At 40.0% G+C, this 23,497-nt stretch overlaps 1 protein-coding gene across 2 annotated transcripts in view; it reads right to left on the reverse strand.

The window, feature by feature from the left end:
• GNAL (G protein subunit alpha L) overlaps positions 1–13,242 on the reverse strand; it is a 193,818-nt gene extending 180,576 nt beyond the window's left edge. The window contains exon 1 of one of the 2 annotated variants that reach the window (XM_071737111.1): positions 12,538–13,242. In XM_071737111.1, the coding sequence (XP_071593212.1) occupies positions 12,538–12,982 (445 nt within the window). In that variant the 5' untranslated portion in view covers positions 12,983–13,242. The remainder of the gene's footprint in view (positions 1–12,537) is intronic. The other variant, XM_071737110.1, reaches the window with a different exon arrangement.
• Positions 13,243–23,497: the final 10,255 nt, after the last annotated feature.

Consider the following 23,497-nt stretch of genomic DNA (forward strand, 5'->3'; position numbering starts at 1 on the left):
ACGAGGTGATCTAAACAGCTCATTTCTTAATATTAGGGGAGAATTCCTCACAGGAAGGATCCACGCATGTCCTGCAAATCACCCCAAATAAGAGCGTGAGGAATGTCCGTCACAGTTACTATTACACTACAAAATAAACTCAGGGACTCAGAAAATAAAGTTTTCCATGTATGAGATCCCATTAATTACATTGCACATGGCTTGAGAAAAATCACATTCCACTGAGCACAGGACTGGTATCTACCACCTATTAACAGTGTTTTGTTTGATCCATTTTATCCCTAGAGCATAGTCTGGTTTTAGGGTGATTCAAACAGTCCACTTACCTCTTCTAAAAAAAAAAAATCAGTAATAAGTTATTTGCTTAATTAAAATAAATATTTGAGCGATATTGGTAACATACACAGTTGATTAAATTAAAGGCTTATGTCAATATAAGACATTTTATATTATAAATAAGCAGCCTATGTATGCCACTTGTTATTTTGCAAATGATCAAGACATTTTTAGCGGGTCAGAAATCAGCTCATAAATGGATTTCAAGAACTAATTGTGAATCATCAACTAGTTGCTGTACTGCTAGTAACGTTCTAACTGGATCAGAATACTTTTAGTTATTGATTAAAGATACCACTGTGAATAAAGCTACCTTATCAAAAGGCTGGAGTGACGACAAGCAATAACATTAAAGAACAGCAGCTCTGATAAGCATGGTACAGTCAAATACTCTTCAATGAGAGTATTGCTGCAAGGTCATAGCAGAAGGTGATATACAGTAATTCTGTATTGCCTGATGAACCCAGTCAAAAATAGAAACAATGCTTCCTCCAGAAAACAAACAGAAACAAAACACCATTAGAAGTTGGCATTGCCTGCTTCCAAGATGTTGAAAGAACAGTTCAGACTAGACCAATAGGTGAAATTCACAGCTTTCACAAAATATTTTCCAGCCTGTTTTCTTTCAAGGACTGGAAAATTACCTGAGTTACAGCCACACACAAGCTAGAGAAAGCAAGTGTAGTTTGAATTCAAACCAAAGAGGAGTTCATCTGTGGGACAGTGTGCCCTATTCAGAACTGAAATAGCATGTATGCTGTTTAAATACTTTATATGAAGATTACCTTAACATTCATGTTAAAATTCTAGCAACTTACCAATTGAGAGCACAGAGACTATTGCAAAGTAAAATGATTTCTTGTTTATATAGGTAGCCAATTGGAAAAATATTACTGGTAATTTCTGACCTTTGAGTCTACTTATTCATAAATTCCTTAAATTTGCTCCATTGCCTGCTTGCTTAGCCCATAATGATGAAACAGTTACCAATACTGAAGTTTTTATCAGTCTAACTTTAGAGAGAACTGCATTAGGGATAAAGGACTGAGCATAAACAATGCAGTATATTTCTTTATTTGATACTCAGAACTATCTTCAAATTGGTTTTTTTTCTGACATAGGATTAATAGAGATTAGTTCAACATTTCTTCACATATCATGTAAACAGCAAGTTCTAGTTAAGTTTCTAATACTTTTTTTTTTTTTTTTCCCTAATCCTCCCTCTTTTACCAGGAGCAACAGGATACAAAATACACAGGAAAAAAACACCCCAAAAGCCACTAGCAGAAATTCTTACGTTTAGATAAGCTTATTTGACCTGTAAAGAGACAGTCAGGTACTACAGGAAGGCTTTTCACTTTGTAAGCAGGAAGTCAAAGGAGGAGAGGAGAGGAAAAAATAAAACAAAACAAACAAACAAAACACAAACAAACAAAATAAACATCTTTATCTTAGAGAAATGTTGTCATTAGAAAATGTTACATTTCAATGGCAGTCAACTTATTGGGATGTACTGATCTTATGCTGTTTAGGCTTGAGAAAGGTATATACTTGCTTTGCCCAGCACTCAATCTACAAGTACGAGAACACAGTGCTGGAGAACCCCATCATGGGGTGCAAAACCCTTGAGAAACTCTGGCACCAATGTCAATGATCTCCCTCAAAAACCGAATCAGGGATTAACATGTATCTGTTCTTAAACACTTTATCAGGAGGCAGCCAGAGTGTGAAACATTTGCTGATTCTCATTCTGAGCATGGGAATCCCTTATTTCCTTCTCCTGAAACTGATGGGCCAGGAGCACCAGCAGTGGCACCAGGTATAGGATGAAGCAGCATGAACGAGCAGTCCCACTTCACCTCTGCCCACCCCCCAAATCCTCTGTAACACAGTGACCTGAAAGGGTGCTCTGACCTTATACTTATAATTTTTCCTGATGTGCTGGAAAGTACTATTCAGACCCTGGCAGACAGATCACGTATCTGAGAAACCCTTTTAACTAGACAAGGACTGTTGCCAAAAGGGTTTTTGGTGTAGGTTACTTTTCAGGTGATTCTTGCTCCATGAAATGATAAGCAACTTCAAGTATCAAGAAACTACTCTCTCCTTTCCAGCTTTTCCATGGAACAGCTTTTCTTCTACCTCTGGTAGTTCAGAGGTACAGTTTACATACACCTGGAGCTAGAACCCACTCACAGAAAAAAACAGTTCTGAGTACTGCAAGCCAAACACCACTGTAGGCAGTTTTCTTCATTTTTTGGCTCTCTGAGTCAAGATCCCCACCTCTACATATAGAGTCAAGAGGCAGAAGACCCTATGAGGGAATATTTTGCCTTCTTAAATATAATTGTATTTTCCCGATTTAAAAAATAAAAAAACACCCCAAAACAAAAAAAGACCCCAAACAAAACACAGAAACATCACACTAACTGTACTATTTCAATAATACTTAATTTCAAAAGATACTACTCGGCAACAAGCTCATGAATCCAGATGTCACATTAAGTAGAATAAGAAAACCTGAGGGAGCAACAACGGAGTTTGGAACAACACCCTTATACACCCTTGGTGCACCTGGAAACTCTACAGTTTGCTACAACTCCTGACCTGAAAGGCAGGCAAAAGGAAGCACTAAGATAAGAACAGTTACACTGCTTCTGTATCAATCTTTAATTAAGAAAAAATAAATGCTTTATATCACTGAAGAAAAACAGAACGTATAAGGTGGCTCAAAATATTCTTAAATGTAAGAAAAATGTATTTACTAAAATGAAAAAATGCATGGTAGTTATTTAAATTTGTTATACAGTCTTTTTCAAGTGCTGAAAGCTTATGTTACCCTCTCAGTGCAATTTCACCTATAGGGGCAACCAAGATACACATGAACCTGAAGGTAAGCTCTGTTAAAAAAACAACAGAGCCATCAGAATTTACATGAAAAAATCTGGTTTATAATTTGTTTTTACACCTCCTGACTGCCTGCTCCCACCTCAAAAAAGTGAAAAAATACTGTAAAAAATTTGATATTTCTGTTTTTCTTTCAAAATGTTAAACCAGAGGAAGATCAACTATTCAGTCTGAACCCGAGTAATTGTCCTGTAGTTTTGATGTCTTCCTTCACTGATATATTTGCAAGAGATAATAGCAAAATAGTTGTAACAGCTACTGTTCTGCATGAATCCATGCTCTGAAGTGACTAGGCCCAATTAATAAAAGGATCTGAAAGGCTTTAAGTTCTACTGAATCCTTAATATGGTTTTCCTGCTTGTTTCTACATTATTAGGTTGTACAGCATGACACGTAACAGTAGTATTCCTGTAGTATATTACAAGGTTCTTAAGTACAGCTGAAGCAGAAAACCTTACCTTGTAAACATCAAGGATGTTTTTTCTTTGTTCAGTTTTTAATATTAGATGATTTGATGGTTGGGGGAAGACAGACATGTAATGTGACATAAATAACTTCCACAGCACCTTGTCATTTAAAAATAAAAAAAAAAAGCCAATAAAAAATTAAAAACCCCAAGTCTTAGTTATGAACTGGTTACTTCTGCACATGTCCTTTATAGAAATTATTACATTCTTCTGTATCTTAGGTTTAAAGCCTAAAGAGCCTGTATAAGAACATAATAAAAAGAAGTTTGTCTTTGCAAAGGCTGGCACACTAGAAGCACTTCATGTCTTGTTCATATCTCTCCTAAAGAATGAATTAGACAAGTACAGCAAGCTCAGAACAGGCAGAAGACCATAAGTCTATTTTGTAATTCAAACATCCATTAAGTCAAAGGATAAAAAACCCCAATCTTGCCACTGAATCCATTAGACTTGCCCTGTTCTTACAAAGCTTGAAGCCTGTGATATATGCTATGATATTATTCAAGCAGATACTCTTGAAGGGCAGTTTAACTCAACCAGCCTCCTCATGGCGAGTCTTCAGTGGTCATGCATATGCATGCAGAAATATGAGTATCTCTGTCTGAAAAAGTATCATCCAAAAGAGGAAGCTTCTTCAATCAACATGAAATGTATTCAAGCATGTGAAATATCAATGAGTGCTCTCACTCAAGAAAAAAAGCAGCTTTCTTCTACTGTAGCTTAGTAGAGGTGTTCACCTCTACTTTGGTTCTTGAACACCATACGCGAGGCGTTCAAGAAAATGATTATTAAGAACGCACTGCCTACCACTGGGCAGGGCATTCTGCATGTGTTTCATGATCCAGAGTGACTAATTCTCCATAATTAAGAGAACAGTAGTCTAACAGAGTTAGTAACATCTCCAGCAACATTCACGACAGTTTTCAATAAAAGAGGATTTGCTTAATATAAATTACACTTGCACCGAGAGAAAAAATCCATGATCCTTCACACCTTTGGCAGTTCAACAGAGCCTACATTCTTCATCATGGAAAAATAAAACTGTATTAATTCTAATCCATGCCTGATTAAATACAGAGTATATTACATGTATCAAAAAGTATGTGTTTTCAAATAATTTTTAAAAGAGGTATTTGGGGTGGGGAAGTGACACCTACAAGAGATTGAGGACTCAATTTATTGTCAGGTGTTTATTACAGATGCTTTTTCAGCCTGCTACTCATCTTTATTGTAGGCACTAACCCAAACCACAGAAGCAGCATTCTCCTTTTCTGCACTTTCTGAAGATGAAATAGACAATTTGAATGGCTGAGAAGAACTTTTATTCTGCCCTTTATAGGAATGAAGTATTTTTAAAAGAAATGGTCAGAATTGTATTGCCTGTCATAGAGAAAGCAAAAGATTCTTTTTGTTTATTTTAAAAATTGGAGGGGGTGGTAGGAGGAACACAAAAAAACCCCAACCTTTCACCTTTTAAACAGCTTTATAAGTTCCAAAATGCACATTGTTTCAACATGATGTAAACTATTGACTAAAATAAAGATAACAGTATAGAATTTGATATATGACCTGGATTTGACTTATTACTGTAACGGTATTTTGGGAAAGAAAAATTTATTATTCTTTAAACTTAGCATTACTATGAATTAGTGGAATTTGTAATACTTCAAACTTAAGTTTAAAAACAAACTTATGTAAAATACCAGATTATGGGGAAGCAATTCACCTTTGACTTCAAAGAGATTGTATCAGTTCAGAATTCTGTTCAAGGTGACTTATGTTGAAGAAAAATAGAAGTATTTTCTTAAATAGTTGTTATCTATTCTAGTCCCAAACAGCTTGTCCTTCCTTATTCATATAGCTTATCCAGTGAGACTTTAGGTCCATAAGCTTTTATTCAGTGTTCATGTGCATAAAAATCACAAGAGCCAAGAGTTAAAGACACAGAATGCTGCAGGTATGATATGAAGTAAGTCAGGATACTTAACACGTTCATGCACTTTTGGAGTAGGCATAAATGTGGTGTGCACAGGCCAGGTACAAGGCTGCACTTCTGACAAACCCTGCACTCCTGGATATTTAAAGAAGAAAAAAACAACCCCCCCAGCCTTATTGATTTCATAGAATCACAGAATCATAGAATGGTTTGGATTGGAAGGGACCTTAAAGATCATCTTGTTCCAGCCCCCCTTCATGGACAGGGACACCTCCCACCAGACCAGGTTGCTCCAAGCCCCATCCAACCTGGCCTTGAACACTTCCAGGGAGGGGGCAGCCACAACTTCCCTGTGCAACCTGTGCCAGTGTCTCACCACCCTCACAGGAAAGATTTTTTTCCCTAATGTCTGACCTAAATCTCCCCTCTTCAAGTTTTAAATAATTTTGAGGTTTTTATGACATTTATGACATTTATGACATTTATGACATTTATGACATTCTCAGTCAAAAGAAAACATCCCAAATATTAAAAAAACCTACAACGGTTGTGTCAAGACATTTGTAAGCAATGGTGCAGATAGACAAAACTTTTGCCCATAAAGTGAATGAAGCTTTGATGACTCAAAGGGCTGTAAATCTTAAGCATAAGTAGGTGAGTTAAAACCATCTATGAAAGGTTGTTTTTATTAAGAGAATAAGTAATTAGCAATTTCCATCTCTAAAAATAGAAGTGCATCTTCAGTTAAAGACAGCTTTGGATTTCATTGGAACCATGGCACCAGTCTGCAGGCTGAATAACACCTGCTCCATTCCTCATTTTACCAATCTCAACTCATCAAGTGCCTGCTCTAAGAGGAGCCACTCATTGGCCATTACTACAGATCCAAGCCACACAGAATTTAAGACAACACTGAAGCATATGGCCAAGACTTCTCCAATGCCAAACAGTAACTCTGACATTTTTATATCCCTCTACTGTAAGGTAAGCAACAGCTTTGTTATCTTACTTACACGATTTTGTTTCTCTACCATTATTCAGAAGTCCATTGAGACAAACACATCATTCAGTAAAAGCAAAATATTTCTAGAGCAAGCTACCTAGTAAGTTAAACTTGGTAAGCAGAGGGGAGGGCCAGGTTTTCCCAACTGCTCAACCAGGCTGTTGGATTAAAAAGAATTTTTTTTTTTTTTTTTAATTAATTAAACTTTCTAAGCTCAATTGGTTCTTGACTGGAAAAGAAAGCTGAACGAAGCCATGACTCTAGGAAAAAACCCTGTATATATTTCCCCAAATTTGTATAGTTTTACTGTGTCAAATATGCTAAGATGAGGGGGAAAAAAGTCCAGAATAGAACTATTATTTACACAGCTATATTGGAGATTAAAAAAAGAGATAATTAAAAAATATCACACGACTCAGTTAAAGAATGCCAAAGGGCTGGGATGAACACAGAAATGAAGTTTCAAACTATTTCTTTTAATCAGGAAAAAAAAAGCAAGGAGAAAGGGAAACATGTGCAAATCCAGAAGCTGCACCTCATCTATAAAATTTCTGCAGTAGAGAACTTCCAATGGCAAAAGGGGCTTAAAATGACAAAGATAATTTTAGCATGGATTGCTTAATCAAGAGACTATGTTACAATAAGCATTTGTGGAATAGACACCAATAAACAAAACTTGCCTAATAACTGAAAGTTCATATTGCTTAAGCAACAGCTGCAGAACCCACCCTTGCACAGCAGTTAGGAGCCTCCCAGAACTGCTACAATTAGCATGGAATGGAACAAAAAAGCATTTTTTTCTTAAATATTAATTTATTTAAAAATTAAGTAAAATTAATCATAGAATGGAAGGAAGTTAGAACAGCTAGACACGAGTTAAATGCAACTAGTCAGTAGAGTACAGAACAAGGAAAAGCTAAGCATTTTAAATCAGGGATCATTTTCAGTACACTTATAAAAACCCCCCAAATTAAGAGCCAACTCCAGCTTGTCCTGATGATTTCTGCCTACTGGTTCCCTCTTCTGCAGGGAGAACATGTAACTCTCAATACGGTGCCGTAATTTACAACAACAGCAGAAGATCATTTGGAAAAACACACAAATTATGGAAAGGATTAGGGATTATAAAATCAGTTTTCTTAATTACATTGGTCAGTATTTGCAGCCCATTATTTCAAACTCCTCAAAGTATCTATTCCTACAATTTACATATATCCATTATCTAGATGCTAGAACTACCTGGGTGCAGGGATCCCTCATCCATCAACACAAACTAACAAGTTGTTTTTGTAAAGACCCCACAGCCATATACAGGATGCAACAAAAGGGTGCAAAACCCTGCAACAGAAGCAGTGGTGCCCAGTTTAGTTACTGACAAGGGAGAGCATCATTTCTGGTGGCAACAGAAAAAATGCCTCAAGCACACAGCCTTATGCAGACACGGGGAACTTCTGAGCTCAACAAGCTAAACTAAATTCAGATATTTATCAATAAGCATGAGTTGGCACTACGTAAAGGTTAAAAATAAAGTATTTTGAAATTTCAGTACTTAAAATTGTTTTGGGGATGATAAACTTAAGGGCCTACTGATGTAGCACATCTAGGTAGCAGTCTGCTATTTTAGTCAGAGAATTCCTTTTGCAACATAGTTCCATTCTGACAACAGTCAACAGGTGTCTAGTTAAGAAAATAAAACCATAGTAAATACTTTTGTTATATACCTCTGAGCTTTCAGGGACCTAGGGCTCAGAAACTCGTTAAACTTGGCAAGGTATCTTTGTGTTTGACTTCCATTATTTATGGGCAGATGTGTTTCTTTTTTACATACTGTTGTACATAAAAATCTAAATTTCACTATTAAGTCAATACTGAAATAGCACGTAACCAACTACAGTACCTCTTAAATGAAGAAAATTGCTATCTCCATTTTCTGTCCCTCAATCCCTGTATCATTACTTTCAGTTTCTGTTGAACAGAAAAGCTTTTACTTCCAGCACCTTCAGTTTCAGTTCAGCAGAGAAGTGCAAAAGAATGAGTTCTTCTTCAGAGAGTTATCCAACCTTAGGACAGCAACCAGGGCTCAGGGGGAACCAGGAAAAAAACCACCACCAAAAAAACCCCAACCAAACGCCCAAAACAAAACAAAAAACAGAAGCCAAAATCAGAAGGAGATGACAACAGGTATCCAGGAAAAAAAATAATTCTCTGTATAACTTACATTGACATCACATGAGCCTTAGTTGTACCACTATGGTTAGCGCTTAGTTAAAGGCAATCCCTGTTCAGCCCACTTAATCCCCAAATAGTTAAAAATACAAAAATGGAAATGAGAATTGCTTCCATAAAGTGATTTGTAATGTTTGTACTGTTTCTAGGAAATCAGCTGCTAAAATAATCTTGTAAAAGAGTATTTGCAGTTTCTGGAAAAAAAAAGACCAAACTGAAAACAAAACAAACCAAAGCTACAAGACTCTGACCAAACCCTGTAAATCTGTGTAATAAATATGTATGCTTAAAAAAATTCCTCATCTCAGGCTTAGAAAAAAAATCCTGCAAATTCTGCATGGATTAACATTTTCACTTCTAAAGGAATAAGAAACAAAACAAGAGAAGATAACGATACAGTGCACAATTATCATGTCAAGGTTTCCAGCCCTTTCTCCTCTTTTTAAAGTTGACATTAAACAAGGAAGTGGACATTCCACCACAATTGCAAGTTTCCATTTTATAAGGGCTCATCTTCTTGCAGAAGATGAAAGAAAAAAACCAACCACCAAAACAAACTCAAACCCCATTTGCTGTTCTGGCAGTGCACCAGTAAATCCCCCACATCACCCTCACAGCCACCTGATAACAGAGACACCCATGTAAGGGGCAAGCACAGCAGAGAACTGAGCTTGAGGACTTTCCATACACCCCCCCCTTTCCACATTTATTGGTTATGACAAAACACATTGAGTGTTTCTGAATGTAGGTTAGAGGGAAGAGTCAAAACAGCACATGCAGCAAGAGACATTAGTTGGAGGGAAGCTGTGGCAGGCAAGAACATGTTCTCAGAAAGCTATTTACCAATATACAGTAAAAAAAAAACCTTTGAGACTTCATAATACTGTGGTGACTTAGATGCACAGACAATCACAAAGCTGATTGATTTCACTTGACATAAAAAAAGCAGAATTAGTGTGCTTTCAGGGGAAGGTCATTTTCAAACATCTATAGAAGCTTCTCTTCTAATATGCTATTTATTTTGAGACCCCAGAGATTATTAGTGTTCTTATACTAGTGCATTTATTTGCACATCTTTTTGATACCTAGTAGTAGGTCCTTGATATATACACTCCGTTTTCCTCTTAAATTTCAATAGTTTCTTCTAAACTTGTCCCAATTCATGTATACTACATAAAGGGACAAAACCAAAATGAAGATATTTACAAACTTGTATTTAAAAGAAAAAACAAACAAAGCCCACCCCAGCACTGTTGCTCAACTTTGTTTATTCTGTGACAGTGCTCTGCTGTCACTGCATTCACCATTTCCCCTCTGCTATGCATTTCCTCCATGTTGCTCTACAAAAATGTTCCTTCTCTCTCTAGCAAAGGTATGCTTTTTAGGTTAAATCTGTCAGGAAGACCGTAGGGACAGGGAATGAGTTATTTACCACCAGAAATTCTATAAAATATCAAGCCAGTAATATTCTTAATTCTAAAAGACTCTTGTATACATCCTAAATCTTTCCCTCTGTGCAAGATGGAAAATTATTACCCTCTGTAGTGCAATTTTGCTTCACTGTTTTTCTCTGACAACTAAGCCCTTCCTCATTCTAAATATTTCTCCCTTATCTGGAGCAGCATTCCCACTTCTTTGCAAACAGCAACACAAAGCACCTGCAGCTCTCCCGACACCGAAATCAAACATTTATGTCAGGCTCTGGTCTGCAAGGGCTGAAATAATAATCCAGCATTTCCTCTCTGCGATGTGGAGATCAAGAGAGAATTTTCTGATTATGAGACAGATTTAATACCAAATTCAGTGCGGAGAGTGTTAGGAGTCTTGAGTTTCTTTCAGGGCACCAAGGGTCAGAGATGGTTTATTTTTTAAATTGCATTGTTTCTGAACAGGTGCTTACTGCTCTGGTTTATTATGACAACCACCCATGTTTTTGGCTACAAACAGTATCTATTTGTTAGGATCCTTTTGTTCAAGGAATCACATTGCTCTCTAGAGACAGGACAGCAACCAGTAGCTTTGCCTTCCTGTAGCAATACTGGTCACAACACACTTTCAGAGGTTACAGGAAGAAAAGCATTCCAAAAATACACTTCTAAAATGAAATATTTAAAATTTTAGAATTACATAGTTCAAGTGTCAGAAAAAACATTTTACAAAGAATATTAGTAATTCCTTGGAGTAGGAATTACATCTTCTTCCTCTTTCCTTTACTGACTGTACTGGTATCCTACAAGCTGGTATTTTATGGGCCATAATAAAGCCTTTTTTTTTTTTTTTTTTTTTTTTTTTTTTTTTTTAAGAATTGGAGCACTACAGTCCTGGCAAACATTGTGTACACCTTTTGTGCACTGCTGTATTTAACAATGTCTCCACTCCTCACCCACCAACAGAATGAAGGAATCCAATAACGTGCGAACAAAGCTTTTAAAGAAAGACAAGACTACCCAAAACGTGGAATACACATAGATAACCACCAAAATTCCTCCAGATCGTGCAACTTTACAAAACCACACAAAGCAAGCTAATGCAAAAGCAAATGTATTTCCACACTAACAGAAAACAGAGATTTGTGACCACAGCTAGAAGACCAAACAAGCCCTCTGCTCACACCATAAAAAAGAGCCCTGCAGTATGACTGTTCTGTTTCCTGCAGGAAATTAGATGCTTGTATTAGATACCCCTGTGGTTTTCATACTGTAAATGTATCAGCTGGTACAAATCCTCTGGAGAGGTCTATTAACTAATGCTTAGAAAGAGCAGTGGCAAGAGCAGACCACACATAGCACCTCAGAGAAGAGGGAACAAAAGCTGACAAGTCATTCCTAAAAAATTTGAGAGCCGATAGCTGAAGAACAACACATCTTGTAGTAGAGGCGACGTCTGTGAGGAATACACATGCCTACACCCGCATATTTCCCCTCTACACCGCTCGCTGCTGCTTCAAATAAGGAGCCTATTGCTCATCAGCACTCCTCTCATTTAGGAGCCACAAGCCCATACTCCCGCTACTCGTTAAACATCTCTAGTTACACACGGCAGAGGAAGATCACCCACAGGCTATACATACACATCTTAAGCATCGCTGGTTTTCCTCCTTTCTACTATGTGTGCGTTTGTTTTGTTTTTTTTTTTTTTTTATGCTTCCGAGTTACTCGGGCGCTAAGACAACTTCTCGCCTCAGCAGGCTCCGGGGGGGAGGGAGGGGTGCGGGGGCGGCGATGGGGGCAGCCCCCTGCCCGGGGTAAGGCTCCCCTCCCCCGGAAGATCCCGCTGCTCCCCCATCCGCATCGCTCCCGCCCGGCGGCCTGGGTGGAGCCGCTCGCCCTCGCAGGACAAGCGCCGACCGTGTTCTCCATTTCAAAACCACTGCCAGGGACAGAAGGGGGGGAGGAGAGAAGAAGGGGAGGAGGAAGGGAAAAGAAGGTGTAAACCTGTCTAGGGGGAGAGCCGGGGGACGGAGACGGCCTGAGGGCAGGGCCGAGATGGGAGGGCGGGGGTGCATCGGAGAGACAAAGGAGGGATGGATAGCGCCCAAAGAAAACGGAGGAAGCCAAGGAAGGGGGCACTGCCGGGGAGCCCCGGGGGGCACCTGCCCGCCCCGACACACGCCCCGCACACCCACACATCCATCCATGCACACACACAGACACACATCATACCCAGCAGCAGCAGGCGGTGCGTCTGCTTGTACTCCCGCTTTTGCTCCTTGAGCGCTCGGTCGATGCTCTTGCTGACTTTCCTCGCCTCCTTCTCCGCCTCCCGCTCCTCCAGTCGCAGCTTCTCCCAGGGTCTCTGCAGAGCCGGCGGCTGATGCAGCGTCTGCTGCCGCGCTACCTTCCCTCCGCCACCGGGGCCGCCGGCCTTGGGCAGCGACGGCCGTTCGGGGGCCGCCCCGTTACCGCCGCCGTTCTGCAGCAGCAGCGGCGGCCCGTCCGCCTCCCCGCCGGGCTTACCGCCGGGCCGGAGCGGGACGCCGAGGGGCTGAGGCTGCGGGGCGGCGTGAGGTTCCGCCGGCGCTTCGGGCTCCGAGGTGGCTCCGGCGCTGGAGATGGAGCCGCCAGTGTCGCCGAAGAGCCGCGGGCGCAGGCTGTAGCAGAGCCCCATGGCTCGGTGCCCCCCGCCGGGGACGGGCTCTGGCGCGGCGGGGTTGGCCTCAGCGCTTCCCGCCGGCCCTACGCGCCGGGGAGGCGGCGGCGGTGGCGGGCGGGGAGGGGGCGCCGCGGAGCCCCTCACGGCCCCGCTGGGCCATCTTGCATTTTCCTTCCCGGGCGGCGACAACGGCTCCTCAACCCCGATCACCTGACACCGGGAGCTGCCACCTCCGGCTCCCACCTTACCGTAAATACCCCAGCGCCAGCCCACCGCGCAGCGCCCGGCGCCGGCGGGGGGGAAGGGCGGGGGCACGCCGGCCGCGCCGCCACACAGGCGCACACACGTTCGCAGCCCTCCCCTCCTTCACCCCTCAACCGGCTCCGCCGGCCCCTCACGCCACCCAGACCGATGGCCGCCTGCTTCTGCCGGGGGGGGCGAGGGTTCCCCAGCTCCGCTCATAGACTGGGGAACACTCGCCCTCTCGCAGCCTACGCCGCCCGCCCGTCTTCTTTCCTCCCTCTTGGAAAAACCACCGGGCGGGCCGCCTGTGTGAGCCCCGGGAGCTGCACACCCCCCGGCCCCGACGGTGGCGGCCCAGGCCCAAACCCCTGACCTACAACCTCTCCCCCGGCATCTTCGGGGAAGAAGGCAAAGGCCGAGGCCTCTCACAGAAAGGGACCCCTCAGGGTGACAGATGCCCGGTGTGTGTTTGGGGGAGGGGGAAGATAGGGGGGGCCGAGGCATCCCCCCCGCCAACCTGCCATCCTCACAGCTACAACACACGGGTTTTCAGACCCTGTTAACACACACAGGCGGCTTCTCGCCCACACGCTGACTAAGGGTGCCGTGGGAGGAAGGCTTTGGGTGCGACGGCAGGAGAAAATAATAAGGATGTGTTCGGGTTTGCTTGCTCGCTCAGACAGCGTTGGCAACAGTAGTACTCCAGCAGCGTGCTGCTGTGGGCTGTGGAGGGATGGCTGGTGCCTGAAGTCAGCCAGTTCAAAGGCAGTGGCAGCCCTGCTCACCAGGAGTCCTGCACAAATTCAGGTTACTCCGAATGGATCTCAAATGGGCTGTTCTTTCTGCTTTGTCTGTCTCCATGCTCTTCTTCAGCAGCTTTTCTACTCTGATATTTTAAGCTGAAAGAGAGTAGATGTAGATTAGACATCAGGAAGAAATTCTTCACTGTGAGGGTAGAGGGATACTGGCACAGGTTGCCCAAGGAGGTTGTAGACGCCCCTTCCCTGTAAGTGTTCAAGGCCAGGTCTGATGGGGCTTTGAGCAACCTGATCCAGTGGAAGGTGTCCCTGTGCATGGCCGGGGATAGAACTAGATGATCTTTAAGGTCCCTTCCAACTCAAACCATTCTATGATTCCATGATAAAATTGTAACCCTTTCTTAAGGGGCACCTGGCTACCGAATGAAACAATGTGTCTCTACATTTTAAACAAAAGGTAGTATGCTATTATGGTTGACCTATACCTTAGTATAATTTAGAGTAGCTTCAGTAATATCAACTGTGTTTGAACCTCTTTGCTTTTGCAGCACATGTTTAGATTTTGTAGTGACCCTGTTGTATTAAAAAACTGGTTTCATCTCCTATTTTTTTCCAGTGACCAACATAATATTAACAGATGCAGCTATTTATATACTGCTACATGAAGAAATACTCCTATATGTCTTCACAATGAGCCAATTTGAGCAACTTTGCCACAGTTTTTAGTTCCAGGATATGGGAAACAGATTGGTTTTGGGAGACAAATCTGTTTGTGTCAAACAATTGAGTGAACAACCTGTAAAATACGTATTTACCAAGCAGTGACCTGTGCATTAACATCCACTGGAAAACAACCTCAACACCCTACATTAGCATAAAATAAATAGATGCTTTTTAACTGAAAGCACCAACTGTCTTTGATTGCACCACACAAAGGAAATTCTGCCTTTATATATAAGGAGGATCCAGCACATTGTAGATGTTGCTCTCTTATACCCTTCAAAATGCTTACCAACTATTTTGACAGATGCCTTAGCTTCAAGAAGAGCATCCCATAGTTGTTGCTTCTATTGCATGCTTTAATACATGATTATGTAGTGTCCTGGTTGCTGTCTTCTTGCAAAACATACAATAGGTTACATCACAGCAGAGGGTGTTTCACCACTATCACAGGGCTGACGTGTCTTGAATGAAAGTTTTTATGGACCAGAGGCATGTACCATCTCTTAGTTCATGAGTGAAAGAATCCAGCTGAAAACAGAGCAGGAATTTGGATAAGTAGAATCTAAATGTTCAATCTGAACTGAATTGCTAGGATCCTGAGATTAGTGGCAGTACACTTTTCAGTGTAAGTGGATCATGTAGGAGTATTTGCCACTCATCCAACAGTACAGTAAAAACATGAAAAAAACCCCAAAGTGATGGTGAAAGCTAGAGAGTCAGTATTTGGGGCCCAAATGTCAAGGCACATACTCAGTTTTGTGAAGGTGATTCTTAGGGCACTGTGTATACAACAGCTTTTGCAGAATCAAGAACTGCTTTCTGGAAAAAAAAAAAATGAATGCTGTAACCTGGACAAATTAGTTCAGATCAGGTAAAATTCCCCCTAAAAAATGCTCCTGCACATGGACAGTGCATGGTCAGTAATAGGGAAGGTGAAGTGATATTCAGGGTTACAGAGGAGACCTGGCAGAATATCCACTGTAAAATTACATGCTTTATAAATTATTTCAAAATAGCAGCCAATGTAACAACAACTATGGATAGGTAGTGTCCTTGAAAAACAGGCTACTCAGCCAAACACTGATATAGATACTCAACCTTATAAAATGTCAAACAAAATATGTTTGGTCCAGTGAAAGATCCTTCAGATACTTATAAGATCAAATTGGGTCTTGAGGGAGAAGTATTCCTACCTTTTTTTTTTTTTTTTTTTTTTTTTTCCTTATGGTTTCTAATAAAGAACAATAAGCAGCCTGTCTTATTTCTTTCTCCAGGGGAATAGTGATCATCACTACTTCCAGATTCCCATGGACTGAGATTTTCAAGAATTTAAAGTGAGGAAAATCAGTATCATGCAGCTTTATGATCTGAATACCCCTTGGAGAAACTTTCATGGAATTATGTTCAGTGTTTTCTAAGGTTAGTCATCCAAATCAAATCTTAATGGCAGGCTTAGTTTTTTAGTAGTACTAATTATCTGTGATTATCATTATTTTAAGTAAAATTAGAAACCTAGAATCACAGAACAGCCCAGAACTGTCCTATGGAGAAGGAGTCTGGAAAGGATTCTTCAAAAGATCATCTGGTCCAACCTTTCCTGGGAAAGATAGAGCCAGTGAGATTATCTAGCAGCTTGTCCAGTTCCACCTTGAAAACCTCCAGTGGTGGGGACTCTGTCACATCCCTGGGGAGGTTGTTCTAGGGAATGATTGTTCTCACTAAAAAATGTCTTATATTGAGCTGAAACCTCTCCTTGTGCAACTTGCACTTGTGCTCCCATGTCTTCTCTATGTAGCCCCTTGTGACTCTCCTCTGTCCTCTACGTAACCACCCCTTAAGTACAGGAATACTGCCATGAGGTCCCTATTGAGCCTTCTCCATGGAGAAGAAAAAGTTCTTCCTGAACTTCTCCAGGGAGAAGAGGCCAAGCTCCTTTGTTCTCCTTATGGGGCAGCTTCTCCAGCCCTTTGATCATCCTCATGGCCCTGGTTTGGAGCCTCTCCAATCTGTCCATGTCTTTTTTAGATTGTGGAGACAACTGATGAATATATGTACATATAGTTAGATCCGAACTTGAAGTAAAGCACTTTAAGCTTTTTTTTTCCTTCTTGCTTTCAATATATAGGTTCGCCTAAGAAAGAAGTAACCTGGTTTCCAGTCATGTGCAACAACGAGGTATATCCACAAGATGGCTCTACTTAGGTCGAGGAGTACAATTCTAGTCACTAAATCTGTATTACTTCTCTGAAGAAGCATCTTTATTGTTTCTCAAAAAGAAGTGAAATTTATACTGCATATGAAAATTATGTTATTTTTCTGTGGTTTCTTGTTTTGTTTTGTTTGTTTTTTAAACAATTTTTATTTAATCATGCTGTAGTATACTATAACACTTTTGGGGATTTATTGTGTTCCAAGTTCAATTTGAAAGATGAGTGTGCTTGAACTCAATCAAATGTAGTAACTGCAGTTGCCTTGAAAATGTACATATGGGGAAATTAAAGAGACCTCAGTTAAATGGGTACCTGTAAGAAATTTGATAAGGCAAGAATCTTAAAGCCAAGAATCTTAAAGACAAAGAAAAGCTTTCCTGGGATTTTCGTTCATCTCTGGACATTTGTTAGTCATCTTCTTGTTTCTCTGATTAGTTCTTGTATCAGTGAATGAATTTCTTCATATTCTGACTACAGTTTTGCCATATTGTTTTTCTGTGTTTTGATCGGAATAGTGCTATGAATTCAGAAAGCAGAAATTCAGAGCCTGCACTGGAATATTATTTCTAGATTATTTTGGTATTTTATTTCCTCAAGATGTTTCAGGAGCTTGGTGATGATTAGTAAAAAATGTTGGAAGGGTTTTGGGTTTATTGAAGGGGAAAGCTATGCAATACAAGAAAAAAATAAAACGCAGAGAAACATGTGCTGTGACAAACACTAGGTATTTGCATTTGCTTAGACAAAACTCCAGTTGAGGTTAATTCTTCTCATGGATAAAGGGCCCAGGATGTACCCAGCTTCCATCAGATGATGAGCATCTATCATCTTTGATAGGTATTTGTCAAAGACCTACTTGCTTTAGGTCTAGTGGTTAGATTATGGTGTTGGTCAAAGGTTGGGCTGGATGGTCTTGGAGGTCTCTTCCAACCTAAAACATTCTCTGATTCTGCTTCTTGTGGGATGAATACCATTGGTTTTGTTCTTAAGTTTTATAGTAAGCACTTAACTGTATACACACTGTGTCTGAACTGCCCTACTGTATCATTGCTGGCATATAGGAAAAGGAAAATACTGTTCTTTGGTACATGATTTGCTCCTTAGAGGCTGGAATCCTAATAGAAAGCCTACTGGTAAGCACAGCTACACCAGCAACACTCACATTTCTCTGTGTGAAATGTGAGAGGTTAGGGGAATATCCTGATCTCTTGCAAATCTCAGGAACTCCAAAGACAGAGGACCACTGTAGAAGACAGAGAACACTGTATCTTTTCAGTTGGTCTTCTCTTTGAGAGGTACCCCAAACCTGAAGTGTAATTTTTCTTCCTTGTGACCTGAAAAACTGTGCAAAGGTACAAATATAGTCATTTTTGTGTTGTGTTTGAATGCACTGTTTACCTCCTCTCCAAGCTCTTTACAGGAGACCCAGGATTTATGACTTCTGAGTTCTATAGTCTCTCCTTCATAACATCATCTCCAGGGCTATGATCTCCAGGAGAAAGAATTAGCTTCATAATTTACCTTAATATTGGTATTTTAAATACTAGTCACTTGGGGAGCCAATTTTAACTGTTAAACTGATACAGTTGCTTAATGCACACTTATACCTATGGAAAGCTCACCTATATAAATCCCATAAATTATTATAAGCTCATATTTAACCAGTTTCTGGTTTGTTTCACCAATAGATCAGTAAATAAAAAATAGGTAGGAAATTATTTTAGGTTGCAGTGAGCCCTTCCATTTTGTATTACATACACAGGCACAATAAATATAATGCTTTTGTTTTCACAGAACAACTTCAACCTTCACCACTATTTTTATATGCCCCTTTTACTTGTTGCTTGAAGATTCTTAGGGTGGGACAAAAATAAGTAGCTATATATAAAGGAATATAGCTACAAATGTAATAACTGTAGAGCAAGGTATACAAATCTAATTATATCAAATAATCTTTCGCTCATCACCATGGTATTTTTTTTTGCACCTTGTCATATCTGAGCATGATCACAGTAAAGCAATTTATCACGTCTTTTTTGAGAGAGCTTCTTTCATATAAATACTGTAAACAACTTAGCAGCTCTTAAAGCAGGATTTTAGTTTCTTACTGATGAAAAAAGAATAAAGGATTTAGCTTTATTTAGGGCCACTTATATTAAAGTTGCCTTGTATGTCCCATTATTACACAATTTTTCTTTGCTAAAAAAATGTACAAAATGTAATTTGGGCTAAATTTCAACTGATGAAGTCTGATTTGACCTGAATGTTTTTGTTTTAACTTCCAAAATAACTCAGCCATTTTCAGAAACCAGAAACATACTGTTGCAATGTAAAAGCATCTTATTGACTTTCAGAAGGGCTAACAGTTTATCATCCTTTCATCAGTCATAACAGATCTTTTTGCTTTGAGGGGCATGATTACCAGTATATAGAAGACATTTTAAGCAGTGTCATAGTAGACAAGCTTAAGGGAATTTACTGCAAGTACCAAAATAAGATAAAGTAGGTCAGCTTGCTTGAAAACTAGGCTCTGAGCAAAGGAAGTAAGAAAGCAGTTAGAAAGAGATTTAGAATGCAAATTGTGGGATAAGATAATTTTCTGTAGTACTGTATAAAACAGGGAAGGGTAGAATCAAAGCAAACTGGAGATGTTTTAATGGTTAGTAGTGTTATCAGGTACCATAACTCAATACTGTCACAATTATAATTGTTGATTTCTCTGTACTTTTAGTCTTTTGCTACCTCTAATGAATTTTGAATAATAAATTTATGAGGATCCCAGAGATCCCTTAAATATCTTTGCAAAGATTAAAAAGTCAGTTGAGCCATGTTTGAATCAGGGCTTTGTAATATTTTTTTCCACATTGCTATGAATATGGTTTTTGCTCTGAGAAAATCTGACCAATTCTGTCCAAACTGTAGCACTTGAGAAACTAACATGCATAATTTGCGATGGGGAGCAGAGAGCCTTCACAGCCCTCTTTTATGATGAGAAACAGTCCTAGCTGTTACAGACCTGATCTAGGTAGAGGAAGAGAACCTGGCTTCAGGAACACTGCTATTAAAAGATTCTGGTCCTATTTTGCATGTGAATAATGTATGTATCTATCACATACCACGTTTCTTTTAAGTCAGAGAAGCGTGCTTTGTCTGTGCAACCTCAATTCATTCCCATATAAATATTCATCATGATGCAGTCTTCAGCTTCACACAAACAACTTCTCTAGACTAAGCTGTTTGTTTTGGGGACTCTCTGCTCCTGATGTGAACAGCCAGCAGAGATGTAAAAGTCTCAGCTAGCTATCAGGACTTCTGGAACCTTCCGAATAATTGGAAGAAAATTTCTTTTGTTTTAGAAGATGATTTTAGATTAGTGCTGTAATGCAAAAGCTGAAGTAAAGCAGGAGAACAGAAAACTGAGATGAGCTGATGCATAAATGGAGATCATCATACACACTTAGATTTCATATTAATACTGAAAAAATTAGTCTTTCCATTTCAACTGACTATCAACCTAAACAATATATTGAGTAATGGGGCCATAGAAACATCTTGTTTTAAAGGGAACTCTGGCTCTCATAGTTCAAATATGGATTTTGGAGGCTAAGAAAAAGAGGGGACAACAATATAAGTAGGAATAGACAGAAAAGTTTGGTTCATAACATAATTCTTTTCTGTAATGCATTTTTTTTCAGAGAAAACTGACAGAATTGTTAAAATAAGAATATTAAATCCAAAAATTAACTTATTCTAAATCAGGATTGACAGTTCCTTCCAAGACAAACCACTTCACAGGACTGAAACAGCTTACGCCAGGGAAACCAATGAAAATAGGAAATAATTAATCAGTGCTTATTATAAGAGTCAAGGAGAAAGAGCAGGAAGGACTAAGGAATGAAGAACAACATTTATAAAAATATATGGAAATTATGTTTGTCTTAGAATAAAAATATGGAAGTCACTTTTAACAGAAGATAGGTAAATATTTGTGGATTTTAAGGCTAGCAAAATGATTTCTTTTTACTGAGAAATTCACTCAACAGTGGAAACCCCAGAGCAATTTCTATAACTGTTATAATAATTTCATATTCCTGTGTTTTCTAGATTCCCAGTACTAATTTATTTTAATTGGCCTGTGCATTAACATGGAAGAAGCTTCGACATTCCTTTTCCCTTGTCTTATTTCATTTCTTGATTCAATATCAAGGAAATAAATTAAAAACCTGAATTTTCAGCAGCTTTCCCACACTTCTCAGTATTGGCACAGGAGAGAAGTGCGAATACCTCAAGAAGCATGGCCTCTTCTGCATTTCTCATTGCTGGGGAGAGACTGTCCCTTTAAAGGAGCTTTATGCCAAACCTGAAATTTAGACAGGCACAAGCTTTCCTCTCCTCACAGAATGTAAATAGAGAGGATCATCTGCTCTCCTCATCTTCTGCTCTTCCTTTCTTTTCTGCCTCCATTTGATTCTTTGAATAGAATTACCAGGCAGCTTTCAGGAAAATAAATATATTTCAAGTCAAAGTTCTACTAAAAATAAGCTGTAACAAGTCATCCTGGCCTCTATCAGGAACAGCGTGGCCAGCAGGTCCAGAGAAGTGATTCTGCCCCTGTACTCAGCGCTGGTGAGGCCACAGCTTGAGTCCTGTGTCCAGTTCTGGGCCCCTCAGCTCAGGAAGGAGATTGAGGTCCTGGAGCAGGTCCAGAGAAGAGCAAGGAGGCTGTGAAGGGATCCAGCACAAGTCCTGTGAGGAAGGGCTGAGGGAGCTGGGAGTGTTCAGGCTGGAGAAGAGGAGGCTCAGAGGAGACCTCATCACTCTCTACAACTCCCTGAAAGGAGGGGGTAGCCAGGGGGGGGTTGGTCTCTTCTCCCAGGCAACCCTCAGCAAGACAAGAGGGCACGGTCTCAAGTTGTGCTGGAGGAGGTTTAGGTTGGACATTAGAAAGAATTTCTTTACTGAGAGGGTGATCAAGCATTGGAATGGGCTGCCCAGGGAAGTGGTGGATTCTCCATCCCTGGAGATATTTAAAAAGAGACTGGATGTGGCACTCAGTGCCATGGTCTGGTAACTGCAGCGGGAGTGGATCAAGGGTTGGACTTGGTGATCTCTGAGGTCCCTTCCAACCCAGCCAATTCTATGATTCTATGATTCTATATTGCCTGGTTGATTCTCTGCACATGCCTGGTTATTCCTCAGGACAACATATATTCCCCTCATTGCTTAGTTTCAGATGATATTAGCATTAGATTTCTGCATTTTCTCAAGAGGGAGACTTTTCAACCTTACTGAAAATCTCCCCAAAATGAAATCCTATAAGTAACAATTGTTCATAGTTGCTTTATAGCAAACTAGAATTAAACCTTCATTTTTAAAGTTCTTACTTTAAAGAGGTCCTACCCAGAATATACAATGGAGATATGGAAAGGTTTGGTAGTTTTTATTAAATATTTTTATTAAATCTTTATGCTTATTATTAAATACTTCTGCAACACAAAATTGCTGTAGAGTTAATGAATACCAGTTTCTCTTGAATAGATGCCTACTTGTGGCTAAAATTCATTAAGACAAAGTTATGTAGCTATTAGTTAATATTTATTTTTATGTACCAGCAGCAAAGATGCAGTGAAGGTATGAAAATATCCATAGAACATTATTATTATTAAGAATATACAAAGGGACTTTATATTTCCTAGAATCACAGAATTATAGAATCATAGAATGTCAGGGGTTGGAAGGGACCTCTGGAGATCACTGAGTCCAACCCCCTGCCAAAGCAGGATAACCTAGGGCAGGCCACACAGGAATGTGTTCAAGGAGGGTTTTGAAAGTCTCCAGAGAAGGAAACTCCACAACCTCTCTGGGCAGGCTGTGCCAGTGCTCTGTCACCCTCACAGTAAAGAAGTTTCTCCTTAGGTTGAGGTGGAACTTCCCATGTTCTATCTTGCACCCATTATTCCTTGTCCTATTACTGGGCACCACTGAAAAGAGGTTGGCCTCATCCTCTTGACACACACCCCTCAGATCCTTATAGACATTAATAAGATCCCCTCTTAGCCTTCTTTTCTTCAAGGAGAAACAGCCCCAGTTCAGTCCCCATATTTAGAAAAGAGAAAGAAGATGACAGAAAACCCAATTATACTAAAGCAGCTTCGGAATAGCATTTAAATCCCAACAGATAATAAATATCATCAATAAATAATTTTAAAATATACATATTTTTTCCCTTAAAGATGGCTTTTCTAATGCAGTTTCACCCTGCTTTAAGTGACAGTATCAATAATTTCTAACAGATTTTGCTTAAGGTGTTTTAAAAAAGCAGTTCAGTGACTAACAGAGCTCCTTGACTGCCTAGCAATGGATTTCTGCATTAGTTTCTGTGCATTAGTTTCCCTCCAGTGGCTGTTACAAGCAACTTCAGGTCCAACTCGACAGATTTAATAGAGCATTAGTTTAGTTGTGTCTTACATTAGTACAGTGCAACAAATTATATCTTTATTTATGCCCAAGTGGCTTTAATGAAGGCTTTAATGTTATTTAAATGCAAATGTAAAATTCAGGCATTCTTCTCTTAAACGGATGTGTTTTGGTTCTTA

This window comes from Heliangelus exortis, chromosome 2 (genome assembly GCF_036169615.1).
Source record: "Heliangelus exortis chromosome 2, bHelExo1.hap1, whole genome shotgun sequence".
NCBI lineage: Eukaryota > Metazoa > Chordata > Aves > Apodiformes > Trochilidae > Heliangelus > Heliangelus exortis.